The sequence below is a fragment of the Trachypithecus francoisi genome, unplaced genomic scaffold (assembly GCF_009764315.1).
Source record: "Trachypithecus francoisi isolate TF-2019V2 unplaced genomic scaffold, Tfra_2.0 Lachesis_group1, whole genome shotgun sequence".
Taxonomy (NCBI): Eukaryota; Metazoa; Chordata; class Mammalia; order Primates; family Cercopithecidae; genus Trachypithecus; species Trachypithecus francoisi.
Window position 1 is genome coordinate 87,171,141 of NW_022681454.1, and position 27,916 is coordinate 87,199,056.

General features: G+C 39.6%; 2 protein-coding genes across 4 annotated transcripts in view; one reads left to right on the forward strand and one right to left on the reverse strand.

The window, feature by feature from the left end:
* Nucleotides 1-27,160, forward strand: part of HERC3 (HECT and RLD domain containing E3 ubiquitin protein ligase 3) — a 129,042-nt gene extending 101,882 nt beyond the window's left edge. For all 3 annotated transcript variants that reach the window (XM_033214796.1, XM_033214797.1, XM_033214798.1), the window contains 6 exons: nt 783-949; nt 4,076-4,142; nt 4,630-4,712; nt 21,926-22,109; nt 22,336-22,438; nt 24,606-27,160. In XM_033214796.1, the coding sequence (XP_033070687.1) occupies nt 783-949; nt 4,076-4,142; nt 4,630-4,712; nt 21,926-22,109; nt 22,336-22,438; nt 24,606-24,814 (813 nt within the window). In that variant the 3' untranslated portion in view covers nt 24,815-27,160. The remainder of the gene's footprint in view (nt 1-782; nt 950-4,075; nt 4,143-4,629; nt 4,713-21,925; nt 22,110-22,335; nt 22,439-24,605) is intronic.
* NAP1L5 (nucleosome assembly protein 1 like 5) lies at nt 13,727-16,036 on the reverse strand. The gene has a single exon (XM_033214799.1). It carries the CDS (start codon nt 15,558-15,560, stop codon nt 15,012-15,014), a length of 549 nt encoding a protein of 182 aa, XP_033070690.1. The 5' UTR covers nt 15,561-16,036; the 3' UTR covers nt 13,727-15,011.
* Nucleotides 27,161-27,916: the final 756 nt, after the last annotated feature.

The window sequence follows — 27,916 nt, forward strand, 5'->3', positions numbered from 1 at the left end:
ATGAGAGTTTTCTTCCTAGATCTGCACCATACCAAAAGGTAGCCACTAGGCACTAGCCACATGTGGTTATTTATATATTATTTATTTAAAATTAAGTAACAACAAAGACTAATTTGCTCCATTGTACTAGCCATATTTCCTGTGCCTAGTAGACACATGTAGCCAGTGGCTACCATATGAGATTGGACAGAATAGAATGTTTCTTTTTTTTTTTTTTTTTTTTTGAGACGGAGTCTCGCTCTGTCGCCCAGGCTGGAGTGCAGTGGCGCGATCTGGGCTCACTGCAAGCTCCGCCTCCCGGGTTCCCGCCATTCTCTCGCCTCAGCCTCCGAGTAGCTGGGACTACAGGCGCCCGCCACCTCGCCCGGCTAGTTTTTTGTATTTTAGTAGAGACAGGGTTTCACCGTGTTAGCCAGGAGGGTCTCGATCTCCTGACCTCGTGATCCACCCGCCTCGGCCTCCCAAAGTGCTGGGATTACAGGCTTGAGCCACCGCGCCCGGCCCAGAATAGAATGTTTCTATCGTGGCTGAAAGTTCTGTTGGACAGCCCTGCTCTAGATGACTATGAGCTGTTCTCTGTATCACTAGGTGCAAATGCTTAACTCTGTCTACGTTGCGTCTTTAAGGGATAACAACTTTTGTCAGTGTGTTTCTTTGCTACAGAAGGTAACTAAATATTAATGAGACCTTTATTTTGAAAATATTTTGAGGGAAATGGTAGAATGTTTGAAGGCCACAAACATTGCATTTCTTTTTAACACTTTTGTGTATGTCCTAAAAAGTGTTTTGTAGAGCACAACTGGTTTCACTTGATTGGCATAACCTGTGGACTAGCTATCTACAACTCTACTGTGGTTGATCTCCACTTCCCATTGGCTCTCTACAAGAAGTTACTCAATGTAAAACCTGGCTTGGAAGACTTAAAGGAGTTGTCACCCACTGAAGGAAGGTACAAAGCTAAAAGGCGATTGGTATCTGAAACTGTTGTGGCTGCCTCTGGCATGAGGATTAAAGGTTGAAAATACTATCTGTACAAATCTGAGTTTATTGCATCCTATGGTTAGACCCTGTTATGTGTGTTTTGTCTAAGATGTAGCTGTACAGCTACTTGCTTGAAACATTGCCAGTGTTATCGGTACAGTTGTCTCTTGGTATCCAAGGGGCATTAGTTCCAGGACACCCTGCAGATACTAAAATCCACATATGCTCAAGTCCTGCAGGGGCCCTAGAAGAACCCATGGATTGGAAAAGTTGACCTTCCATGTCCTTGGGTTTTACACCCTGAAAATACTGTATCTTCTTTCTTTAATTATACTTTTTTTGTTGGTGAGGCATAATAGATATACATATTTTGTGGATACATGTGATAATATAATACATTATATAATTTGTAAAGTTCAAACCAATGTAACTGGGATATCCAGCACCTTAAATATTTCTCTTTATATTAGAAACATTTGAATTATTCTATTTTAATGGCCATACTTCCCAAAGTAATTTATAGATTCAATACTATTCCCATAAAGCTACCATTGACTTTCCTTTCAGAATTAGAAAAAACTATTTTAAATTTCATATGGAACCAAAAAAGAGCCCATAGAGCCAATACAGTCCTAAGCAAAAAGAGCAAAGCTGGAGGTATTACTCTACCTGACTTCAAACTATACTACAAGGCTATAGTAACCAAAACAACATGGTCCTGATACCAAAACAGATATATAGATCAATGGCACAGAACAGAGACCTCAGAAATAGCACCACACATATACAATCATCTGATTTTCGACAAACCTGAAAAAACAAGCAACGAGGAAAGGATTCCCTATTTAATAAATGGTGCTAGGAAAACTGGCTAGCCATATGAAAACAGAAACTAGACCCCTTCCTTACACTTTATTCAAAAATTAACTCAAGATGGATTAAAGACTTAAATGTAAAAAACCCAAAACCATAAAAACCCTAGAAGAAAACCTAGGCAATACCATTCAGGACATAGGCATGGGCAAAGACTTCATGTCTAAAACACCAAAAGCAAGGGCAACAAAAGCCAAAATTGACAAATGGGATCTAATCGAACTAAAGAGCTGCACAGCAAAAAAAACCATCAGCAGAGGGAACAGACAACCCACAGAATGGGGAAAGTGTTTGCAATCTATCCATCTGACAAAGTCTAATATCCAGAATCTGCAAGGAACTTAAACAAATTTACAAGAAAAAAAAAAACCCCATCAAAAAGTGGGCAAAGGATATGAACAGATGCTTCTCAAAAGAAGACATTTATGTGGCCAACAAACACATGAAGAAAAGCTCATCATCACTGTCATTAGAGAAATGCAAATCAAAACCACAATGAGATACCATCTCATGCCAGTCAGAATGACGATTATTAAAAAGTCAGGAAACAACAGATGCTGGCAAGGCTCTGAAGAAATAGGAATGCTTTTACACTGTTGGTGGGAGTGTAAATTAGTTCAACCATTGTGGAAGACAGTGTGGTGATTCCACAAGGATCTAGAACCAGAAATACCATTTTACCCTGCTGTCCCATTACTGGGTATATATCCAAAGGATTATAAATCATTCTACTATAAAGACACCTGCACACATGTATGTTTATTGCAGCACTATTTACAATAGCAAAGACTTGGAGCCAACCCAAATGCCCATCAATGATAGACTGGATAAAGAAAATGTGGCACATGTACACCATGGAATACTATGCAGCCATAAAAATGAATGAGTTCATGTCCTTTGCAGGGACATGGATGAAACTGGAAGCTATCATTCTTAGCAAACTAACACAGGAACAGAAAACCAAACACCACATGTTCTCACTTATAAGTGGGAGTTGAACAATGAGAACACGTGGATACATGGAGGGGAACATCACACACTGGGGCCTGTCGGGGGGTTGGGGGGGAAGGGGAGGGAAAGCAGTAGTACAAATACCTAATACATGTGGGGCTTAAAACCTAGATGACAGGTTGATAGGTACAGCAAACCACCATAGCATATGTATACCTATGTAACAAACCTGCACATTCTGCACATGTATCCCAGAACTTAAAGTAAAATAATAATAATAATAATAAAAGCCTTTCTAACTGGGTGAAGAAAAAAGTAAAGATGTGTTTTCTTTAATATATATTTTATCTGTGTACTAATAACAAAACCAGACTTATTTTTGTCTCTTCAGTCTCGAGGAAGAAAAAAATATTTAAAAAGAAACTCATTTCGCTGATTACCATTAGGGAGAAGGTGAACAACTATGATAGTTTTCTTGGCTGGTGAAATATTGGAGTGTCTGAAATCAATCTTTTAAAATTATATTGTTGTTAAGGACAGTTAGCAGTGTTTTATGCTGAATTACACGGAGACAGTATATTTTTATGGACACATTTGGCATGCAAAGTATCAGCTTTATATGCCTGTGCAATGCATAACCTCTCAAATACAACTTCTTTTCCTTTCTCCATCTCTTAAAAAAAAAATTAGTGTGAGTGTATTTTAAGAAGAAGGCAATTCTTCTTCTTCCAGCGTGGCTCAGGGAAGCCAAAAGATTGGGCACCCCTGGTCTTTACCAAATAGAGACTTCTGCATTAACAAGTAAGCCATTAAAATTCCTAAGTGGATGTGGTGACTTTGTGGCTTTTTTTTTTTTTTTTTTTTTTATGATGGAAGGATTATTTCACTAATGCATAAGCCAGTGAAGCTGGCTGGAGGCCCCTGCAATACCATCTCCTCATTTATATATCTACACACACACTTGCAGACTACTTCAGAGTTAAGAGGACACAAGTATGTTAGGTTAAAAATCCATCTGAATTTCTTTTCAAGTCTAATAAGATTTGTCGGTAAGAAGAGAGAATAATTAATGAATGTTTTGTAGGTCTAGTGCCATAATTGTCTTCAAGGTGTAGGTACATGATTTTCTGTCCATCTGGATTTATGTTTATTCCAGAATCTCCTTTCATAGTTTTTCCTTGGAAATGATCTGGACTTGTAACTGAAGTAGAAACACTGTTGCAGCAGTATCTGACTTTCCACTTTTCCTTTTCTGTCATTCTATGATTAGGAGTCTCCAAGAGCTTTTAGATTACCCTGGTGAGGATGTGGAGGAGACTTTCTGCCTCAACTTCACGGTAAGAATTTCCACAGTTTACTTAGGATTGTGGCTGTCTCTCTTACCATCTGTAGAGTGATAATTAACATTAGTTCTTCTTCAAATCACAGAAAAACGTCAGGGACTTCTTTGAAAAAAATTATTTTAGTCATAGTGTCTTGAGTGTTATAGGAGTTCAGTGAGTGTGTTGAATAAATGAATGAATGATTAATCTATGCACTTAGGAAAATTATTGAAGAAATAATCCTTCCTACTCTTGACACATATTCTTGAGTTCATGTCATTTTCTCCTTGAGTGCATTTGTTGGCAACTCCATGTCCTACAACAAAAGATGTTTTTTAACGTGCTAATGTTTTCTAACTCAAGTTCTCATTATTCTCCCACTAATTTTCTGTAATAGTCATGAAACTATGTTTGTTCCTAAAGGCTCTCTCAGTCATTTGAGTTCTACAAAGATGAATGGTCAACAAAATTGAAATATTTCTTTTTTCCACCTTAAATATAGATCTGCCGAGAAAGCTATGGAGTGATTGAACAGAAGAAGCTGATACCTGGGGGAGATAATGTGACTGTGTGCAAGGATAACAGGTTAGTCCTGGCCTTGGACTGTTGCAGATGCTGCTACTTCATATTTCTGCAGTTTGACATTTAAGACCAAAATAAAAATTACTTTTTAACATTAATACCTTCTTCAGAGGGGAGGTCAGGGTGATAGGGCAAGAATTTACAGATTTTAAATATATATATATTTTTTGGATGGACCCAGGCTGGAGTGCAGTGGCGCGATCTCGGCTCACTGCAGCCTCCGCCCCTCCAGGTTTAAGCAATTCTCTGCCTCAGCCTCTGGAGTAGCTGGGATTAGAGGCATGCACCACCACGCCCGTCTAATTTTTTATATTTTTAGTAGAGATGGGGTTTCACCATCTTGGCCAGGCTGGTCTTGAACTCCTGACCTCGTGATCCACCCACCTCGGCCTCCCAAAGTGCTAGGATTACAGGCGTGAGCCACCATGCCCAGCCTAAATAATTTTTAATAGCAGAGCAAGCACCAGGACTAGATTCAGGAGATAACTGTTTTAGTTCTAGATCTGCATCTTTTTGGCTTTGACTCTGAGCAAGTTACATGAACTATTTGTTTTCAGTTTTCTCATCTGCCAAATGGAGATTATAATCACTGTCCTCTCTACTTCATGGGATGTTTGTGAGAATGAAATGAGATAATTTATTGGAAAATACTTTGGAATGAATGAACTCCCAGCATCTAGCACAGAGTTTCTAGTATCTAACAGAGTGTCTGGCACAAAAATACTCAAAAAATATATGTTGAATAAATGAATTTTATAAAGGTGCTTACTATCATTGCTATTTTACTGCTGAATGATTTGTCGTAGAGGTTTTAAATTAAGTTATTCTCTCTGGATCATAACAACAAATTCAAGTACATTTGATTTTTCAAGATGATTCATAATCTCTGAGTTAACTCTTTAGAGGAGAGAAGATGCTCATTTTTGCTTACTTTTATATTAAATTATGCTAATCTGCATGAAATCAATTTACTTTACAAACACTTGAGTGACTACTGTGTGTCAGCCATATTGCTGGGTATAGAGGGTGAATAACTTCTATCCTTAGAAGCTTGGGATTAGTTAAGAAGGGTCAATGTATGGAAATAATTGTGATAGAATCCAGTGTATGTGATAGAAGTTTTAGCCTAGGTGCCACGGTACTAGAGTAAGAGGCTACAACTTTTATCAGACATTAAAGAATGCAAGTTGGAGGAAACATTTTAGGCATCGGGTGAGTCGCGACTCTGCAGTTTGACACATGATAGAGAATGTTGGATACTTGTGGAGTGGGGACTGGTGTACGGATGAAGGGAGACTGTAGTAGCATCAGAGTGGAGGTTATCAAGACTTTGAATGGTGCTTGGAGTAGAACATGGTTGGTTTCTATTTTAGAAAGATTACTTTGGGGGTCATGTGGAAATAGACCATGTGCAGGGATACCCATTAGGAGGCTTTTGAGGTAGCTCAGGTAAAGGATGATAACAGCTAGAATGAAGGCAGTGGGAAACAGAGTTGGTTATATAACCAAATAGGAGCTATTGTCTGATTATATATGGATGGTATGAGAGAGGCATATATTGATAATAATGCTGAAGTTTCTAATTCAAACACTAACTAATAGAAAACAGAGTCTATAAAGCAGGTTCAAGGGAACAAGTTCCATTTTGAATATATTGATTTTGATATGTCTGTGTGATACCCAGGTGATTGTGTTTAGAGCAGAAAATTTATATATCTCAATAAAGAAGTCTTATATGAATATTTTTTAATTAGTTATGTGAGCCTCAATCACCATTGAATTTGAGGTTGCTTACAGCAAGAATCAACAAGAAAGAAGGGGTGAAATGAAAAACAAGGACAAGGAAAATGTAATTTCTTGGAGGAGCTATATAAGTTAGAATAAAATGCAGACTCTTGAGGATGTGAGCATAATTCGCCCATAGGCTAGCATTGAAACTTCTTGGCTTAAGGAAAGGGTAGGTAGGGGATGGGAAAGGTGAGAGAATGACAGTCTTTCTTTGGAAGCCTTTAGAGAGGAAGGCAAGGTTTCATTTAAGCTATGAAAAAAGATACAGGTGTGGAGAAACTAGATGCTCTTTGTACGCATGCAGGAAAATTAAGTAAAACTCACTCTGGACTTTTATTGGCTTCTTCCTCTAAGTAGTTGGGAAGATGCAATTGGAGATCCTATTAAATTCAGTCTATCCAAGTGATCTATCTTGGTTTTCTTCCACAATCTTTCCTTTTGAAAATAGGAATGGGCTGGGTGCAGTGGCTCATGCCTGTAATCCCAGAACTTTGGGAAGTCAAGGTGGATGAATTGCTTGAGCTCAGAAGTTCAAGACCAGCATGGGCAAGATAACAAAACCAAGTGTCTAGAAAAAAATACAAAAAAGAAAAGAAAAGAAAATTAGCCAGATGTGTGGTAGTGCATATCTGTACTTCCAGCTACTCAGGAGGCTAAGGTGGGAGGATCACTTGAGCTTGGGAAGTGGAGGCTGTAGTGAGCCATGATCATGCCTCTGCACTCCAGCCTGGACAACAAAGCAAGGCCTCATCTTCCAAAAAAAAAAAAAAAAAAAAAGAAAAAAGATAGAAAAATATTGACAGACTTCTATCCTTGACTTTTTTTTTTTTTGTTTTTGAGACGGAGTCTCACTCTGTCTCCAAGACTGGAGTACAGTGGTGCAATCTTGGCTCGCTGCAACCTTCACCTCCTGGGTTCAAGTGATTCTTCTGCCTCAGCCTCCCCCATAGCTAGGATTACAGGCGTGTACCACCATGCCCTGCTAATTTTTGTATTTTTAGTAGAGACAGGGTTTCGCCATGTTGGCCAGCCTGGTTTCGGACTCCTGACCTGGGCTGATCTGCCCGCCTTAGGCTCCCAAAGTGCTGGGATTACAGGCATGAGCCACTGCACGCAGCCCATCCTTGACGTTTTTAAAAAACAACTCGAAGCTAGTATGATCTCATATAGCATTCAGTAACCTTTTTTTTTGTTGTGTCATGTAAACCTTCCAGATTATCCAAGAAGCCTCAGCTTTGGGGAAAGTGAGCTCTAGTATCAGAGTTGAGTGAAATGATGCAGAAGCCACCTAGACACCCAACAAAAATGGCTTCAGTTGATGGAATTATCTTGGCTCTAGAAACCTAATATAGAGGCTAGTCTTGATTCAAGTAAGGATGTTGCATCAAAACCCTTGATAAGAATCTCTTGGGGCTAAAAGCAGTTTCCTTTATCTATATAACATTGGTACTTTTGTTAACAGTAAATAATTTATTTTCAGGTTGTTTATTTCCTTAGTAAGAACAGGCTTTTTATTCCATATAGTCAGATAATGTTTTTAGAATTGGGAAAATTTATGGCAGATCATAAAGCAGATTTGTTAGCCCAGTGGATTTCTCTTCCCTTCTTGTTTTGGGGATTGCTTTAAACATTGCACATGTGTGCAAGTACATATGTAGATACATATATAGCCTTTAGTCTTTCAAAAAAATGCCAGAGGAATACCAATTCTATTCTTAGCTTTTGCATTAGGTTTCAGACAAGATAATGTGTGCATCATTCGTTAGAAGCTAACAATGGGATAGCAAGCATCCTGAGGAAGGGGAACATTCAGAATGTCCTCATCCTTTGGTGGGTCGTCATAGTGCTCTGTGAGTATGATACAGTGGCTGGGGAAATGAATGACCTAGTGCAGGAATAGGCAATTGGCGATGTAGTCTGCAGTTGAGGCAGTTGCCAGAACTTTTTACTCCTTTTCATATCTCTGTCAAGTTATTTCTCTTAGCATATTTTTGTCTCTGTCTTTTTTGCTCTGTTTCTAAGTCTGAATTTTTCTCTCTTTCTGTTTCTTTGCTTCTCTCTCCCTGTCACTGTCACTGTCTTTCTCCTTATTCAAAAGACATTTCTTTGAATCAACAGTTGAATTGACTCAACAGTTGTGGGAGAAACTGTGCAGGAATAGTAAAATATAACACAGTTTGTTTAGGGTGATAAGCTGTTCTCAGATGCAACCATAAATGGAATATGAAGACTAAATTGGGTGGTTGAATCTGAAGGCGTTCAGAGAAATCAGCTTGGACAGATGCATCTGGGAGGACAGATATGGGATAGAGCTAAGTTTGGAAGCCTACTAAGATTTGGATACTAGAAAGTAGAGAAGAGGACATAAATATGAAAGGTGCTCTGTAAAGGGATGAAAAAATCTGAGTTGTCAGTTCAGACAGAGAAATTTTGATTGCATTATACTATGTTCATGATGTATGGAACAGCCTCTGTACTAGGTAGAAATTTAGATTTTGGTTTTTCAGAGTACTCATTGAGTACACTGTGAACTCATCCATGCTGCTTTAGGCACTGCTGTACATGTCTGTGTCACTCAGTGACAGGCAGGAGACCCTGTTGCTATCACAGTTACCTGTCTGTCTTCGTTTGGGCTGCTGTAAAAAAGTACCATAAACTGGATGACTTATAAACAACACAAATGTATTTGTCACGTTCTGGAGACTGGAAGTCAAAGATTAGGCTGCCAGCATGGTTAGATTCTGGCGAGGGCCTTCCTCCACGTTGCAGACTGCTGACTTCTTGTTGTATGCTAGAATGGTGGAGAGCAGGGATGGAAAGCAAGCTCTCTTGTGACTCTTATAAGGACACCAGTCCCGTTCATGGTTACTGCTGCACTCTTTACTATGGCTGTTTTGGTTAGGGACCACCAGAAAAAGACATGAATGAATTTTTTTTCTTTCCATTTTATGCTGCACAAAATAGAAATTTTACCAACAAAGTACATTGAGGTCCTGATAAGAAAGGCTGTATGAAGTTATAAAAAGTTGATCATTATAGTCATTATTTGCTTGGTTATATGCCATAATCTAGTCATTGGCAGTCCTACGTTTTATGACTAAGAAAATGAAAGAACTGTAAGACGAATACCTACTGGACTTTTAGGCAGTTGTATACACAGATACTGCTGGCATTGAGGCTGTTTTTGTTAACAGTAAGATATTTGCTAGCATTGCTGCCCCAGGGGAAAATGCCAGAGGAATACCAATTCTATATTCATAATTTATTCCATTTCATTTGGTTTTAAAATGCTTTCTATCCTTGGACAGAACCTATACAGTCAAATGAGTTGTAGGCATCCAGGTAAAAGAACATCTGTGGTTGATTACTGGTGGCTGCATCATAGACAAATCTTGCCACCAGCTGGTAGTCACATCTGGATAATACTATATCACATGACTACTCATGGTTAAGCATTTCTCATGGTCTATAACATGGTGTTATTACCATTAGTGAAAAACCCACACACCGTTCTAGATTCCCTAACGTTTACCTCAATTTGATGCAATCAGATTAAATGCAATTGCTGTCTTCCTATTTTCCCCATATTAAAAAAGACAGATGACACACACATGGGGCTGGGGGGGGGCAGTAGGGGGCGGAGAGTAGAGTAAAAGGATCACATAGTGAGAAATGCCAAACTTAAGGTAAGTGCTTCAGAGGGCATCTAGATTCTATAGTGAGAACCTGAGAATAAAACTCATGCATAACAAACACTTCTTGCTCCTTAAGATCTACTTCAGGACTGCTGGCAGACTTCAGTTGATCTTTCAGGATAGTTTCTGAGGGATGCAGTCTTTAAGATCTGCATTGTATTTGCATTGGACTATTACAGGAACAGCAGAATTAAAATGCCAGTAACACTTCTTGAGTGCTTACCATGCGTCAGACACTATTTGAAATATTTTACATGTAAGCCTCCCCATTTACTGATGAGGAAACTGAGGCACAGATAGGCATAAGTCTCTTGTTGAAGGTTGCACAGCTAGAAGTCCAGGATTCTAAACCAGAGCCAGGATTCAAAGCCAGGTGGTTTGAGTCAGACTGCACTCCATGGGCATCATTATCTGACCTCTCAGGGGCTAAGGCTGGGGCTCGAGAGTTCCCATTCTCCTCTCCCCCTAGGAAGAAAAATGACTTTGAAGACTTTGCTGTTTTTCATTTCAGGCCAACTAGGTAATGTTTTTAAAAAGCAAAATTGGAATAGCTGAAAACAGAACTATATACATATGAAATGGAGTGTCTGAATTTTTAAACTTAGGTGAAGACAGTGCTTATATTTAAAATGCTATTACAAAGTCCTCATGAACACCCTTAATGATGACTGCATGATCTGCTATGTGAATGTGTATTTTTCTGTTTCTTCACTGTTGAATATTTGACTTGTTTGTGTGTTCTTTTTTATTCCTCTTTTTTATCTTCCCCCCACCACCATTTTTAATAAGACTATATCAAGTATCTTTTGTGTATAAAGGATTTTGTGCCTTTAAAATTGCTTTTTAATGATAAGGTCTCAGGGGTGAAATGGAATTAAAATGTATAACATTTGAATCTGTTGATAGGTATTTTTGATAAATTTATTTTGCTAATGAATTATACTCCCTTATATGTCATTATCACCATTTCACCCAGTTCTTAGAAAAATGGTGTGTATTCTTTAAAAAAAAAAAAAAAAGAAAAAACTAAAAAGAAATTTAATCTCACTTATAAAATGTTGCATTTCTTTCACACATAGGCTACTTTACATACTCTACACAGTACTGATCTGTTTTACTGCTGTTTACTTCTAAAATACTTTGTTTAAAAAATGAATTAACTAGAAGGTGGTGGTTGCGCAGCATTGTGAATGTACAAATGCCACTGAATTGTTCCCTTTAAAATGGCTAATTTTGTTATGTGAATTTCACCTTAATAAAAAAAAGTGTGTGTGTGTGTGTATGTGTTAATGTGTCTATGTGTATGCACTGAGTGTACATTCTCAGGTAGAGAGAGCTGCCATGCCATTTTCCACAGTAAGCCTTGGCATGCCAGTTTTCTGTGTAATACTCAGAGAGTTGGTTGTGTATTGCATGCTGCCTTTCTTTCTTTCTGCCAGTTAATTTGTGCTTTGTTGACTAATTTTGGCCTATAATAGGTTAAAAATGGTTTATGAATGATAGTGTTTGACCTACCTTGAAGCAAGGGTGTCCTGCTAGATGCAGGTTTTAGGGTTGCCAGAGAAGCTATCAAATAAGTAGTCCAGGAAAGAGTATAAAGATTAGCCCAGTTAGAAAATGGCAGAAATCGCTTGACATCACAAACATCCCTGTATCCTTAGAGAAGTGGCCAACAATGGTACAGCTGGTAGCTAGAAAACCCCATAGCTAAAGTGTTATCATAAACAAAAGGATTGCTGGCCAGAGCACAGAGCTAGGAACACTTGTCTCTAGACTCTGCCAGAGCCCCAGCTCACCTAGTGCTGCAGGTTCAGGAACATGCAGTACTAGGTATGTTCTTTCTGCCTCAGTCAGGGTTTGCAGTCTTTCTTCTTTTTAGAGACTCTGCTGATGTCCTTTATGTATTTCTCTAGTAGGACTTAATAATTTTCATATGATTCATAGGAACTCTTCATTATGTTTAAGACTACTAACCCTTTGCCATCTGTATCTATTGTAGGTTTTATTCTGTTTTTGCTTTTGAAAATGGAAAGTGTGTCTTTAACTCTGTGATTTCTTAATTTTTGTGTTGTCATGTCTTTTACTTTGGTCTTATATCACTCTTATCCGAGCCATTCCCTGTCCAGTAATTGATGTAATTGATAAATATTTAGTATATTTTCTTCAATTAGTCTGTAGTCAGAGGTAAAAATCTAAACTGTTTCCAAATTGCTAAAGGTTTTCTTAGCTGTTCTTAAGGTGAGCATTATGGTAATTATATTAGGTTTCAGATCCAGTTTGAGTTTTGATTAGAATTGTGATAAAAGTTAATTTGGGAAGAACTGACATTTTTGTGATATTCAATCTTACATCCAAAGGCTTATGTTACATTTATTTGTTTTTTATTTTTACATAGGTTATACACACTTATTATTAGAGGTTTTAGCCTTTCCCATATATTTTGATCATTATTAGTGCCTATAAATGGTTATTGGTTTTTGTGTATTTATCTGATAACTGGTCAATTCATCAAACTTATTAAATTGAATTGTTTTTCAGTTGATTCTCTTGGGTTTTCTATATGTAAAAAACATTTCCCTATACTTATACCTCTTAGCTGTGTTTCAATCATTTTTGCTTTTTACTGTAACCAGAAAAATAGTAAAATGATAATCTCATTCCTGGATATAAGAAATGAATATTAAATTTTATTAGATTTTTTCTCTATTAAGATAATCATATGATTAAGATAACCAGAACTTCGTATGTAATATACTATTCTGATTTTCTCTTTTGGTTGGCCTGAGCATAAGGAAGATTAACATTACCTTAAGGTTGTTTGTACTCAACAATCTGTTGTTATTAGCAACAGGTCAGTGCTGCCTTCCATTCCCTAGGATAAAGCAATTTAATTTTGCTTCTTTGTAATTTTAACCCTGCAGGGAAAATGAAGCAAATGGCATCTGATTTTTTAATTTTTTTGGAGTCCAGTTTTTTAAAAAAACTTTCTGCTTCATTCAGAATGAAGCAAACAAAGTTGAAATAGCCTTTTTTGTATATTTTTAATGTTATATTGAAGTCTTTTATCCTTTCTGGGAGATAATAAAAACCTGATATTATGTTGAGAAAACCAAAACAAGATAGTTTATTTAATTTCCCGTGTTTCTGAATTAAAGGCCACATTCTTCTCTCATAATAAGGAATCATAAACATAGGAAGGCATTGATGTAGTGATGTCCATTTCTCCCATTTTGTAACAGGAGAGAAGGAGGATTGAATTTCCAATCACTGTCTTTATCTTTCATGTAATAATAATAACTAAGAATTATTCGGCACTTACCATGGTTTGGATGCTATTCTATAGGCGTTATATGTATTAATCCATTTGCTCTTCTTAGTAACTCATGAGGAAGGGACTATTCCTATTCCCTTTGGCAGATGAGGAGAAATTAAGTACTGAGAGTATTAGCTGAGTTGCCTAAGGTACATTACTAATAGGAGGCAGAGCTGGGATTTGAATACAGGCAGTCAGAGTACCGAGTCTTTTGTATATATTTTTTTGAAAATACTGTTTTATTAACACCACAGTGGTAAACAACTTTAAGCTTATGTTTCTTTATAGATCACTAGCTCACACATAATTCAAAACCCACACAGAAGCTAAGAGTCTTTACATTAAATATATTCTTCCTAAAAATCCTTACTGTATGCGTCTGTCCTCAAGCAGTAAAATTTGATTATGCACCATTTTATAATTAATATGTCACATTTACATAGCAAAATAATGAAGGCACAGCTAATACAAGCAAACTTAAATCCTTTCTACTTCTGAGCTGGGGGTAGGGGTACACACTTGGATTGGTTCTTCAAGTATATATTTTTTCCAAACATTAGCTTCAGTGAAGAGTTCTGATGATTTTCACAGCTACACCCTAAAAGCTACATGACAGAAAGACGTCACAAGGATCAAAATACATAACACTGGATACACATGCTTTACAGAATTTGCTACATTCTACATCTCTTCAAGTAAATTAATATTTCTAAAACATTAAGTAAAGTGATTTAATACTTAAACATATTTGGGGGATTTTTTATGTCTTTGTAAATAGACACTACTAAGAAAACACAAACATGAGATTGTAACTAATGAATACATATGTTGACAGTATTTTACAGGTTTTACACCCTCCTTCTTGGAACCATGTTGTTCTCTAAATTCAAATACTCAGACATTTTTCAGAACTTGAAATGGCAGTTTTCCTGGCCTTATTAACAGTAGTGTCATATCTCCATTGCAGTCTTCCTCAGTGCCATCAATCTCCAGTGAAGTGTAAAGCTGATGTCTGCGTTACAAAAGCAAAGTCTCAAAGATGACGTTTTTCTTGGGGTCTGCCTTCTCTGCACAGCGAAATGTCATGAGTAAAGAAATTTAAGAATTAAGCACTGAAAACGTGTTCAGTCATGGCCTGGGTGTTCCATGTGTAGCGTATGCTGTGTGATGAATGGGTTTCAAAGTGACGTTCTTTACTTCGCATCTATTAACACCCTTTGTAAACCTCAATCCTCATAGAAGAGACCATGAAAACATAATTTTGGGTTTAATTCGGTTTTCTTTAACACCTTTTGATATATTTATTATGTTCAAAATGAAAAATTTGAATTGAGCTGGCCAGGATCTAATTGCTTCAATTTAATCTATTTTAGGAATGTTAGAATAAATTCACACTGTGTTTTGGTCAAAAACCTGAGCCTTTTTTTTAAGTCCACCAATATTCTGGGAAAAACAAAACCAAGCTATTTTCTTCGTGGGCTTTCTCTTCATCCATCTCTGCCCCCCTTACTTCTTGGCGTCATCAGGCATCTCGGCGTGGGCATCGTCATGTTTGGCCCCCGCGGCAGCCTCTGCTGCAGCCTCCTCCTCCTCCTCCTCTTCCCCCTCCTCCTCGTCATCCTCGTACTCCTCTTCCTCCTCCTCCTCCCCCTCCAAGGTCCATGCACACCCCTCCATCTCGCCGGTGAGCTCTTGGATCTTGGCGAGTAGGGGCTTATAGATGTCATTATACTTTTTTTCCAGAGCCTGAAATTCCTTATCAAATTTGGCTTCTATCTTATCGCATCGCTTCTGCAGCTTTTTGAGGGCCAGGACTCGGCATTTCACCGAATTAGGCAGGCTCTCGATAAAGTCATTTTTCGGCTTTGGGGCATTCTCTGCAGGGGTCTGGGGCTCCTCAGCCATCTGACCAGCCGCGCTGTCAGGGTCACCAGCCGCGCTGTCACAGTCTCCACCCAGCGCACCGCCTTCCGCCATTACCTCCTCCGCCGCTGCCTCCGCCGCCGCCGCCGCCTGGCTAGGCTCCGCAGGCCCCTGGTTTTCCGAGTCGGCCATGTTCGGGGAGAAGCCGCAGAGGTCTAGGAGGGATCCCGCAGAGGCCCTGCACCCGAGCTGGTCCAGAGAGATCTTGCGGATGCGGCAAGTGGCGGTGACGCGCGGCCGCGGGAATGACGTCGGCCGCGGCCCCGCCCCCTGCTTTTGCGGCACTTGACTGGCTCCCCACTATCAGCTGACGGCCGTGCGCTCATACTGCACCAGATTCCTCCTGTTGCTACCCTGACGTCTCCTGGGCCCTCAACACCAGCCTGTTGGACAGACACCCTGTTCCCAGCCCACCCATGTACCCACCCCCTGTAGAGCTGGGCTGGGAGTGTCAGTGGCTGCTCGAAGTGCTTCTTCAGGAACTGCTTAGATGGCCTCAGCCCGTTTTCCGTGTGCTCCTCACCCCCATCCAGGCCCTTCTACAAATGCTAGTACATATGTCTTCGCTTACCTCAGCATCTTTCTCCATAGCTGGCATTTGATCACCTCTTAGATTCCTCCACATTCCTCTCCAGGCAGTGGAGGAATGGGCAAGCTGGCTCCATTCTACCCTTTTGGGGACCTGGGGTGCATGTGTGTGGATAGGGCAGCTTGCATATCCAAGCTCTGTACCTGTGTGTCCACCCAACACCCCCTTGGCCATCCCACACACCTGGCGACACATACCCTGGTGGCAAGGTCGTCTCTCAGCAGGACACCCCTGGAAGCAGTTTTGGAGTCATTTGGGTAGGAAATCTCAGAGCTCCCAGTGTCCTGGTGTGTGTTCTAGAAAGTTCTACAGAATCTTTGGTCTATGGGAAGTACTAAAGCTTGAGGAGGGCTGAACAAAAGCAAGTCTCTCTAAAGCATGGGGCCCAGGGCCAAGGCCCCCTCTTATCTTGGTTAAAGCATGTGCCATCTATCCCACCCTGCTCACATTCGTCTTCCCGGTCTTCCCCCAACACCATCTGCTTTCCTGCCTTCCCCATTATCTGTTTTTCACACCTTTCCTTGCCACCATCTTCTCCCTCCCTCCTGCCCCTCCCCCGCACTGTTACGCCCCACCTTCTGCCCATCTTCTTCCCCCCTTCTTCCCCACTCACTGCCTTCTTCCTCACCTTCTCCCCTCCCCGCACTGTCCTTTTCCCCACCCTTCTCACCCTCCTCACCATCTTCTTCCCCACCTTCCTCACCCTCTTCTTCCCCACCCTCCTCACCCTCTTCTTCCCCACCCTCCTCACCCTCTTCTTCCCCACCCTCCTCACCCTCTTCTTCCCCACCCTCCTCACCCTCTTCTTCCCCACTCACTGCCTTCTTCCTCACCTTCCCCCCACCCACGCCCTTTTTCCTCACTCTCCTTACTCTCTTCTTCCCCGTCTTTCTCACCCTCTTCTTCCCCATCTTCCTCACCCTCTTCTTCCCCTCCCCCAGCCCCATCCTCTTCCCACCCACCCACCCACCTCACCCATCCACCCAGCCCCACCGTCTTCTTCCCCACCCGCCCACCCAGCCCCACCGTCTTCTTCCCCACCCGCCCACCCAGCCCCACCGTCTTCTTCCCCACCCGCCCACCCAGCCCCACCGTCTTCTTCCCCACCCGCCCACCCAGCCCCACCGTCTTCTTCCCCATGCTCTATCTTCTTCCCCACCTTCCCCCACCTTCTTCTTCCTGTCTTCTTTTCCACCTTCTTCTTCTCCACCTTCCCCCATGGTCTTCTTCCCTACCTTCCCCCGCGGTCTTCTTCCCCACCGTCCCCCCAACCCTATTCTTTACTCTGCTCACCATCTTCTTAGTGGCTCACTGTCTTCTTCTCTACCTTCTGCCCCCTTCCCATATATCATCTCTCTTGATGGCTACAGCTACCTTGAGGTTAGGAAGGATGTTTCTCATTTTACAGATAGTAAACTTAGAAGCAAATACAGTGAAATCGTCTTACTGCATGTATCACTTAATTGGCAGATTCAGGGGCAGAAAATAGGCCTTTTGACCCCTCTAGTATCTAAGTTGTGACAGACTTAAAAAAGAAAATCCCAAATTTTGGTTAAATTCACTTGACTAACTTAACCTGCTTAAAATATTTAGGGCATGCGCATCTTTCAAGATTTTTATTTTCCTGTCTCAACAGATCTTAAAACTTAGTGTTAAACTAGACTGTTTTTTAAAAAGTCTGGCTTATTGAGGTATCATTTACATAACAGTAAAATTTGCGCTTTTGGGGGTGCTTTCACAAGCAAATACAGTAATGTAAGCACTGTAGTAATCAAGATATAGAACAGTAAATCGCCCCTAAAGGTCCCTTGTGACCCTTCCCCAACATCCAGCGCTGGTGAGCACTGAGCTGTTCTCTGTCTCAATACTTCTGTTCTATCCAGAATGTCAGGTAAATTGAGTCTTATGAATGTAGCCTTTTGAGCCTGGCTTTTTTCACTAGCAGAGTGCATTTGAGATTCATTCATGTTGTTGTATATATTGGTAAATGTATTTTTTATTATTTTTTATTTTACTTTTTATTATTGGGTTGTATTCCCATTTGTGTTGTTTCCAGTTTTTCGTAATTGTGAATAATGCTGTGATCATTCATCTACAGGTTTCTCTATGAGATTTTTATTTCTCTTGGGTAGATACCTAGCAGTGGGATTGCTAGGTCATACAGTAAATGTATGCTTAACTTCATAAGAAGCTGCCACATTGTTTTCCATAGTGGCTTTAGTCTGTTTAGCAGTGTTGCTAGAAAGGAATACCGGAGGCTACTAGCTAGAAGATTCAAGATTGGGCATCTAGATGGTGAGAGTCTCAGGCTGCTTCCTGAGACTGTTGAGCTATTTCTACCAATAGTCTCTTACGTGAAATCTAGATTTTTTTCTGTCAAGCTCCTCAAAACTCTTCCAGGCTCTGCCTATTTCCTAATTCCAAAGGCACATCTACATTTTTAGGTATTTGCTCTTGCAGTACCGTACTTCTTAGTACCAAAATCTGTGTGTCAGTGTTCTCCAGAGAAACAGAACCGATAGGGTGTGGGGCCAAGGGGGGCGGGGGCAGGGACGGATTTATTTTAAAGAGTTGGTTCATGTGATTATGGAGGTTGTCAAGCCCGAAATCTGTAGGATAGGCTGTCAGGCTAGAAATTCTGGCAAGAGTTAATATTGAAGTCTTGAGTCCAAAGACAGTGTGTAGGCAGAATTCTTTCCTCTTTGGAGGACCTCAAGTCTTTTTCTCTTAAGGCCTTCAACTGATTGGATATGGCCTACCTACATTATGGAGGGTAACCTGCTTTAATCAAAGTCTATGAATTTAAATATTAACCCCGACTAAAAAAATATCTTAACAACATCCAGACTTGTGTTTGACCAAACAACTGGATGCCATAGCCTAGCCAAGTTGACCTATAAAATTAACCATCACAGTCTGTAATAAAAATTGTTGTGATGGTGTTTCTCTTGGGTAATTGTATCAGAAAAATGTCATTAGTTTAGTGTAATGGGTTTCAGAGAAGTGAGGTGTTATATACAATGTGAGAAACTTTCAGTATCAATGATTAACATGTACAATAATCTTTTTACGCTAGTGGCTTTATTTTAAAGATTGCAACTTACACCATTTTAAAAAGGGGAAAAGAAAGGCTTACTAGTTAGATACAGAACATGGCAGAGCCTGGATTTGAACCCCTGTCTGCCTCCCTTATCCACTGTATCACACCATTTTTTGGTTAGTTATTGGTATGAATGGTGAACATGTAAAAAGTATCTGCTTGGAGGAAACCCAATAATTCAAATGTAGCTTTATAAAGTATTAAATTACAGTGATGGATAAGTAGTAAATAACTATCTTCATGATGTGAAGTTTTAACATTGTTTTAAATCTAGAATACAAAAACAACATAGAATAACGTGACAAACATTTGCATATATGATCCACAGTCAACAGGTATTTGCTTCAGATTTTTTAATAAAAGAAAAAAATTACTGATACTGCTCAACTTCTTTTTGTATGTACCCTTAATTCCATTCCCCTCTTCCCACCCTTCTTTCTTACACAGACAAAACTCTTATGAATTTGATTTTTTAAAATGTTTTTATAATAAACATGTATATTAAAACAGATTTTCTTTTTTGGAGACAGAGTCTCGCTTTGTCACCTAGGCTGAAGTACAGTGGTGTGATCATGGCTCACTGCAGTCTTGACCTCCTGGGCTCAGGCGATCCTCCCACTCAGCCTTCTGAGCAGCTGGGACTACAGGCATGTACCACCAGGCCTGGCTGATTTTTTGTGGAGACTGGGTCTCGCCATGTTGCCCAGGCTGGTCTTGAATTCTGGGCTCATGCCATCTGCCTGCCTCAGCCTCCCAAAGTGCTGGGATTATAGGCATGAGCCACTGCACCTGGCTAGACAAAGATCTTTTTACATTAATGTCTTTGTTTTTAAAAATGAACACTTAAACATCTTACATATGCATATGTATAATTTCATACTCATAAGCAAAATCTCATATCCATAAACAATATGATAATACTAGCTAATACTTACAAAGCAGTTATACACCAGCCTTGGTTTAAGCACTCTTACATGTATTCACTCATTTAATCCTAAAGCAGTCCCATGAGTTATCTACTCTTACTCTCCCCATTTTACAAATGAGGACACAGAGGCATAGAGAAATTAAGTAACTTGCCCAAGAGTCACAAGCTCTAAGTGACAGACCTACTACCTTTTATAAGTAGCATTGATTTAAGTGTTAAAACACAACTTACATAAATGCTGTTATATTTTACTGAACATGCAAATACTTGATTTTCACTCAGCATTGTTCCTGAGATTCTATTCATTTTGCTAAGTATAGATCTAGTTAATTCCATTAAAGTGCTCTGCTTTATGGTTTCCATCATATGACTCTACCATCTTTTCCTTGTCCGTGTTCATATTAATGGATATTTAGTTTTGTTTCTCTAAATTCTCTATATTACAAGAAAATGCTGCAGTAAACTTCCCTGCAGTCATCTTCCTGTGTACATATGTTAGCATCTCTGCATTACCTGCCCGCTAGCACAGTAGCATGATCAAGGGTATTTACATTTTTAACTTCTCTAGGTATTCACAGAATTTCCCCCCAAAATGTTTATGTCTAGGTTCACAGTTTATATTTCCACTTGTGAGAGACTGAATATACCTACGGACAATGGCCAGGCCATATATAAAAATGGACCTGAGACCCACAGTCTGTAGCAACCTGCCCAGGAAACCAACCTTTTATCTGCAATAAGCAGCCCAGGAAGCCAGCCTACTATAAGTCAGACTTACAGGGAGCCTGATTGCCATCTCTCTCGATAACTTTTGTAACGGTGGGCCCAAATAGGCCAGGATGTGATTAATAACCAACAACTTCCTTAATTTTTGTTCCTACTTCCAATTTAGAACCAACCAGAGAAAGCCAAATATGCACCCTTAACCAGTCACATAGGATGCCCCACTTCTAGTTATAGCTCACCTGCAGCTTCCCCAGGCTAGCAGCCTCCAATCAGAGTGTACCTGAAGCCTTCCCTCTTTCCACTGTAAAGCTTTTCCACTCCTCTGCTTGACTTTGTGCTGTGTGGAAGCACAGCACAAGTGACAGTGGCAGACTCTCTTGCTATAGCAGCTCTGAAAAAAATAGCCTTTGCTCTTCTCATTTGGTTGATCTTCATATATTTGCATGGTTGTGATATGTGACTCCCATGATTTCAGTTTATCTTCCTACCAGCTGCCTATGAGGTTTCCATTTTCCCCACACCTTCACCATATTGATATAATCTCATTTTTAACCTTATGCCCGTCTGATGAGTGCAAATGACAATTCACTCGTCTTCATTTGCATTTGCCTGATTATTAGTGAGATGGAGCCATTATTTGAGATGGTTCATTCCAGATGTAAAGGTTTTATAAACAAGGAGTTATAAAATTAACCTTTTAAAATAGGTGAGGATACAAATGTCAAGTGGTTTAGCTTTATTTGTTTCTGAGGATACGGAAAGTGGCTAGAACTGTTATCTCAGACTTTTTATTTTAAGCAGAAAAAGTCTTATTATATTTTCCACACTAAATTTTAAGCAGGACTTTTAACATGAAAACTGGAATACCTCAGGTAAAGCCAGTAGTTTAGTTCTACTTACCTGGCCTGCTCCCCTTCCTACCTGTCTTTTCCTGCCTTGGATCATCTGAGGCACTTGGTGGAATGTTAGGGCTGGGGATAGAGAGGGAGGAGAGGAGAGCTGGTAACCTATATGATGCTTTAGGATGCCTCCTGATGTGAAAATTTGATGAAATTCCATTTTTTATCACTCCCAATCTCAGTGTAGAAGGGTAACTTCATAAGCTTTACAAGAGTTTGAGCTAAATGTATTTGATTTCTTTTGTGTTCTGGCAGGCAGGAATTTGTGGATGCTTATGTCAATTATGTCTTCCAAATCTCAGTTCATGAATGGTACACAGCCTTCTCTAGTGGCTTCCTAAAGGTGTGTGGTGGCAAAGTACTTGAGCTCTTCCAGCCTTCAGAACTGAGGGCTATGATGGTGGGGAACAGCAACTACAACTGGGAAGAACTGCAAGAGGTAAGCACAAAAGATCCTTTAACTCCTTTAACTTCGGCGAAGCAGCAGCAGCTTGGGGAGGTGTTCCCAGAGCCTGGTCTCGTTCCAAGCATACTGTGGTTGAGTTAGATTTAGAGGTGTCCTGTATCTGAGCACTTATTTCTTAGCCTCAAATGCAAATGATATATAATGTCCACTAAAATATTATTCTAAGATACATTTTTTTCTTTTTGTCTTTTTTGGACAGACTGCCATCTACAAGGGAGATTACTCGGCCACACATCCCACTGTAAAACTATTTTGGGAAACATTTCATGAGTTTCCACTGGAAAAGAAGAAGAAGTTTCTCTGTAAGTATCAGTAATCTCAATATGGTATTTGTCTACATTTTAGTCTTACATACAGTATAGGATGATAGGCTCCACGGCTGAGGCTTAACTCATTTAAATGGTAAAGATCAGGTAATTGTAATTCACTATATGTATGCTTTTTGTCTTAATGATATCTCAGGCACAATATAGGTTGTTAATCCAGATCTGTTGCCTAACAAGAGGGGTTGCATGAAAGGAAGAAAAGAAGCATCTCACTGATTTTTCTTTTCTTTCTTTCTTTCTTTTTTTTTTTTGAGACAGAGTCTTACTCTGTTGCCCAGGCTGGAGTGCAGTGGTGTGATCTCAGTTTACTGCAACCTCCACCTCCTAGGTTCAAGTGATTCTCATGCCTCAGCCTCCCAAGTAGCTAGGACTACAGGCACCTGGCACCATGCCCGGCAGATTTTTGTATTTTTAGTAGAGATGGGGTTTCATCATGTTGCCCAGACTGGTCCTGGTCTTGAACTTCTGACCTCAAGTGATCTGCCTGTTTTGGCCTCCCAAAATGCTGTGATTACAGGTTTGAGCCACCACGCCCAGCCTGATTTTTAAATTATTCTAAAAATACAAATTATTTTATATATAAGTTATTCAAGTATTACATTTATGAAGTCAAATTGTTTGGATTAACCTCTCTTACCTCTCTAGTCTTTAAAATATATTACAAAGTATCCAGATGCAACTGGGAAGGTGTGATTTATAGCAGCTTTACTGGGATATGATCTGTATACCATACTCATTTAAAGTGTGTACTTCAGTGGTTTTTTAGTATATACACACGGTTGTGAAACTATCACACAGTCAATTGTAGAATATGTTCATAGCCTCAAAAAAGAAACCCCATACCTATTAGCGGTCATTCTCCATTTCTTCTCAACTCCCCCACCAGTCTTTCTGTCTCTATGGATTTGCCTATTCTGGACATTTCATGCAAATTGAATCATACAATATGTAGACTTTGGTGGCTGGCTGAATGACGTTTGAGAAGGGTAATAATATCTTTGGAAAGGAGAATGAATTCTAATTTACATGAACAAATTTAGCCTTTTAAAAATAGTTGAAATATCTCTCAGTTTGTGTCTGTGTATAATCAGTGTCAGAAATTAGCTAGTGCATACTATGGAATTTTAGTCATGTAAAACCAAAGCATGGGGTTTGATAGGCAGTCTATTTTGCTTTATAAGACTAGGCATATATTAGTATCAATGTAGGACTTACCCCCAGGTTCTGTTGCTCACATTGGAGCAAGGATGAGAGGAAGTGGAGATCTTACACAAGAACTCTTAGAAAGGAGGACCCCTTCTCTGCCTGGCCGCACTGGCTATTGAGAAGCAGTAGTGGAAGAGCTGAAGGACAGGTTAAGGTTTGCCCAGTGAGCTTATAAGGCTGTGACATTCGAGAGACGCCTGCTCATGGTCCTGGGATTTCCCTAGAAAATGGCACTTTCTATTCATTAGACTTATGGAAATGTTTGTTAACTCTGGAGATTTTTGGCAAGAAAGTTTATGTATCATAGCCTCAGGGAATGGCAGGTTATTTGAAAATGCTTCTTAACTAATGATTTTCTTATAGTAATTTCCAGCAATTCAACCATGAGAATGTTGTTCAGCACTAGAAAACAAGGAAAGTCAGCTGGCTGTCTTTCTCTATCTCCCTCTCTCTCGTTTGCCATGTCACAGAGCATGTCACAGGAGTGCAATGTCTAACATAATGTTTGGGTCAGCTCTTCTGGTTTAAGAAAAATGGAGACATGGAAAGGAGAGCAAATAGATCCTAAATGGAATTCCATAGACAAGGTGGTACAGGCATCAGGCACTTCAGGTGAGAGGAGACCCTGAGGTCAGAGACTTCAGTCTTCTGCCTGGTTTCCCCCTGAGATCAGCTGCTCTTTTCCTATGACAACAATTCCTTCCCTCTTTGATTCTGGGAAATCTCCTAAAATTTGTGAGGGCGTACATTTGATTGAGGCCTTTTTTTTTCTTAAGTGCATCTAAGCATCATTCCACAGGATGCATATTGGCACATAAATGTAATTGTACTTCTCATGCAAGCCACAGGGTGTCATGCCTTCCTCTCCTGTTGCTAGGACCTCTGAGATCCATTTTCCATTTGCTTAGCTCCTAATGCCATTTCTCGTTCTCCCCAGTGTTCCTGACAGGCAGCGATCGGATTCCCATCTACGGCATGGCCAGCCTGCAGATTGTCATCCAGTCCACAGCCAGTGGGGAGGAGTACTTGCCAGTGGCCCACACTTGCTACAACCTTCTTGACCTCCCCAAGTACAGCAGCAAAGAGATTCTGAGTGCCCGGCTGACTCAGGCCCTTGACAACTATGAAGGGTTTAGTTTGGCCTGAGGCTCCTCAGCTTGTCCAATATTTCCCTTCCTTCCTCAATGTCCACATTGAGACCTATACAGAAAATCATGGGGAGTGATTTCTATTTTTTTATTGTCTAAGTGGATTGGGACTTTAAAATCCTGAGCCTGGTTGATGTGTTTCTGGGATTGTATAGCAGTAAACAACCTTTTTGAAAAATTAGGGGTTGGGGATGGGGTAAAAAATTGGCCCTTGTATGGGAGATGTTTTTGTTTTTGTTTTGTTTAAACCAAACTACCCAGTATTCCTTGCACTTGTGAATGTGTTGCACTCTGCTGGATGAAATGGCAGTGGATTTTTAAACTTTCATTTCCCAAATGTCTCTCTCAGCCCTGATCTTTTCTCACAATGCCTCCTTGTCCTTCTCTTAACTTCTCATTCCTCTATGAGAATGATTTAGACTGATCCGTCCTTTCTTATCTGCGCATGCAAGAACATCACCTTCCTCTGTACACTTGGGAATGCTTCTGGCTTGTTGCAGCCCTCCTTTAACCCAAAGGAGGAAAGGACTACTTCAGAATCTCCCAATTCCAAAAAGCTGAGTCTGGGTCCATTATTTTGGCAGAACTCCTAAGAATTTATGGGAGCCTATATAAACATATCTTGCTTTTAAAAAGTTTTTGAGGGAATAGCAACTTTCCCATGGCTGTGCCTATTTCCTAGACCTTTTAAAAGATGTGCAGAGCAGCTTAGCATTCATTGTAGCTGAGCCTAATTTTGTTTTCTTGCTCATCCTTTTCCCTTTGACAGTGAGGTTAATTGATAGACCCATCACCCCTTCTGCTCTCGCTTTTGGAGCAAATTGCATTAACTATTTTGAGTCTCTATATTGTCCAAGAAAAGTAGAAATAATAAATTTACTTTCCCCTTTTCTATCCACCTTATGTCCTCTACCATTTTCTCCTTGCTCCCTTCCCTTATTTTCTCCTTTTCATACCCTGCTTCCTCCCTGATTTTCCTTTCGTTTCTTCTTTATTTTATCCCATTCTTTGTTACTTGACTCAGTGATCCCTTCCTCTCCTAGTGGATGCATGCAGCCTTTTTTTCAATTTTTATTTAAATTGCAAAATTTTTACTCAGATTTTTTTCCTCTTCCCTAATTGCTAAGATTTAAGGACGTTCTTTATTATGAAACTTTATCACATTCGAAATGTTTGTTTACAGTGGGATTTTAGGGGGGATTGTGTTTAAATCAAATATATGTATTTTAAAAAAAATGACATGCTCAACCTTCCTCATCATGGAGTAAGAAAATTCTACATGATTAAAGAATCCATGTAAGTCTAATTTTAAATTCCTGATAACTAGAGAAAAGACTTATTTATATAAAATGAAGTATTTATGAACTGTGATAAAGCATCAAATCTTGATGAAGGATTGTAGGTTTTTGCTTTTTTTGTTTTTAAAACTTATTCCAATTGCTAAATTGGTAGTTTTTCAGTCTTTATAAATACAGGATTAAAAATATATATACAGTTATATGAAATGTTTATTTTCTATGTGTGTGCATATAGTTCAATATTATGCAATAAATTTGGTGTTTTAACTTAAAACTATTTCTTATTGTACTTGCAGAATGGATAGATTGCTTTCAATAGAAGCATTAGGTCATACATTCAGATAATGTAATAGAAGGTCAGATTCGATTCCTGCATAAGAAAGTAGAGCCAAGTGCTGCAGAAATGGAGAAGAAAGCAGGGGCAAGGAGCAGATGGTATTAAGGAAGAATGAAGTTTCTAAAGGTTGGGATGGACAAAAAGGTGTTTCTCAAGGAGAGAGAGGTTTTAGCAAAGGCTCAAACATTGGGGCATATTTAGGCAAGAGCGAGGAACAGTTTGAAGGGAACATCAGAGGAAATAGACAAATAATAGTAAACAATGGTAAGTAAGACTTGGGAGAAAGAAGGTAGATTTGGGGCTGAGGAACTAGCCTAACACTGGAGCTTTTGTAGTAGCCAAGTAGGATTTGTTTCAGTGTTCAGAACCTGAGGGTGGTAAGACCTGAGCCGGGTCTTAAGAAAGAAAATGTAGATAGTCTAAATCTGGAGGTATTGAGGTGGGAAGGACTGAAGCAGAAAGACAGGGGCTGAGACAGCAGTGACCGTGACAGTGGCAGCAACAGAACTAGAGAAGAGTGTCTGAGGAGAGGTAGCGGGAGTGAGTGGAGGGGCTAGGAGCCTGCAGGGAGAAGGAGGTGCTAAAAGTGGATCAGAGACTGGTTCATTTAATGATTGGTGATTGTTAGGCCACTTAGGCACACCAAAAGTTTGTAAGACACAGCAAAAAAAAAAAGCCAAAGAAACAAAAAAAGGATTTTAAGTAAATTGATAAAGCAAGTAAAATGTGTTGTTTTGCCAGATTAAACAGGTGGTTTAAAGGTAGTAAAGAGAGTAGGAGCTTTCCATTAATAACCTCTATTGAACAAACATTTAATAATCTACATAAGTGCTACATTTGAGGGGTTAAAAACAAACTCCACTACATTTAATTTTGCACAGAAATTGCCAAATTATTTTAACTAACTTTGAGGCCTCAGAATTCTCATCCGTGAAATAAGGAGATTGGATCAGATAATTTCTAAGGTCACTTTGAACTCTAAAATTGTATAATTCCATTACTGAGAAAGTGCCTGAACATAGAGATACTTAATACATATTTCTAAAGATTTGTTGCATGAATGAAATCTTGTGCTGCTTCTAAAACACTATAATTTTTCTGAGATAGTTTCCTTTTCCCCTTCATTACCAATGCTTTGGAAGACTTACTTCTGCATAGGCATTTCTGGATTTGTGTACCCACCTACCAACCTTCCCTCCCCTGAAAACTTTTCAGATGCTTCTTCATTGTTTTAGTCATTTACCACTTTAATGAAATTCTCTGGCAACTTTATTGTGATGGGTGGGGATCAATGACAGTGTAATGAGGCAATTACCAAATTCTGATAGTTCCATCTACTCCGTGTGAGAGTCTCTTGATGTTTTATATGGTACTCTTATCAATAATCCCAGAGAGCAGGGGTTGGCAAACTATGGCCCATGGGCTAAAATGGTTTTTACATTTTAAAAGGGTTGAAAAATTTAAA

What these genes read in the sequence shown, in the direction of transcription:
- NAP1L5 (XM_033214799.1), bottom strand. Translation starts at nt 15,560, where the DNA reads ATGGCCGACTCGGAAAACCAGGGGCCTGCGGAGCCTAGCCAGGCGGCG.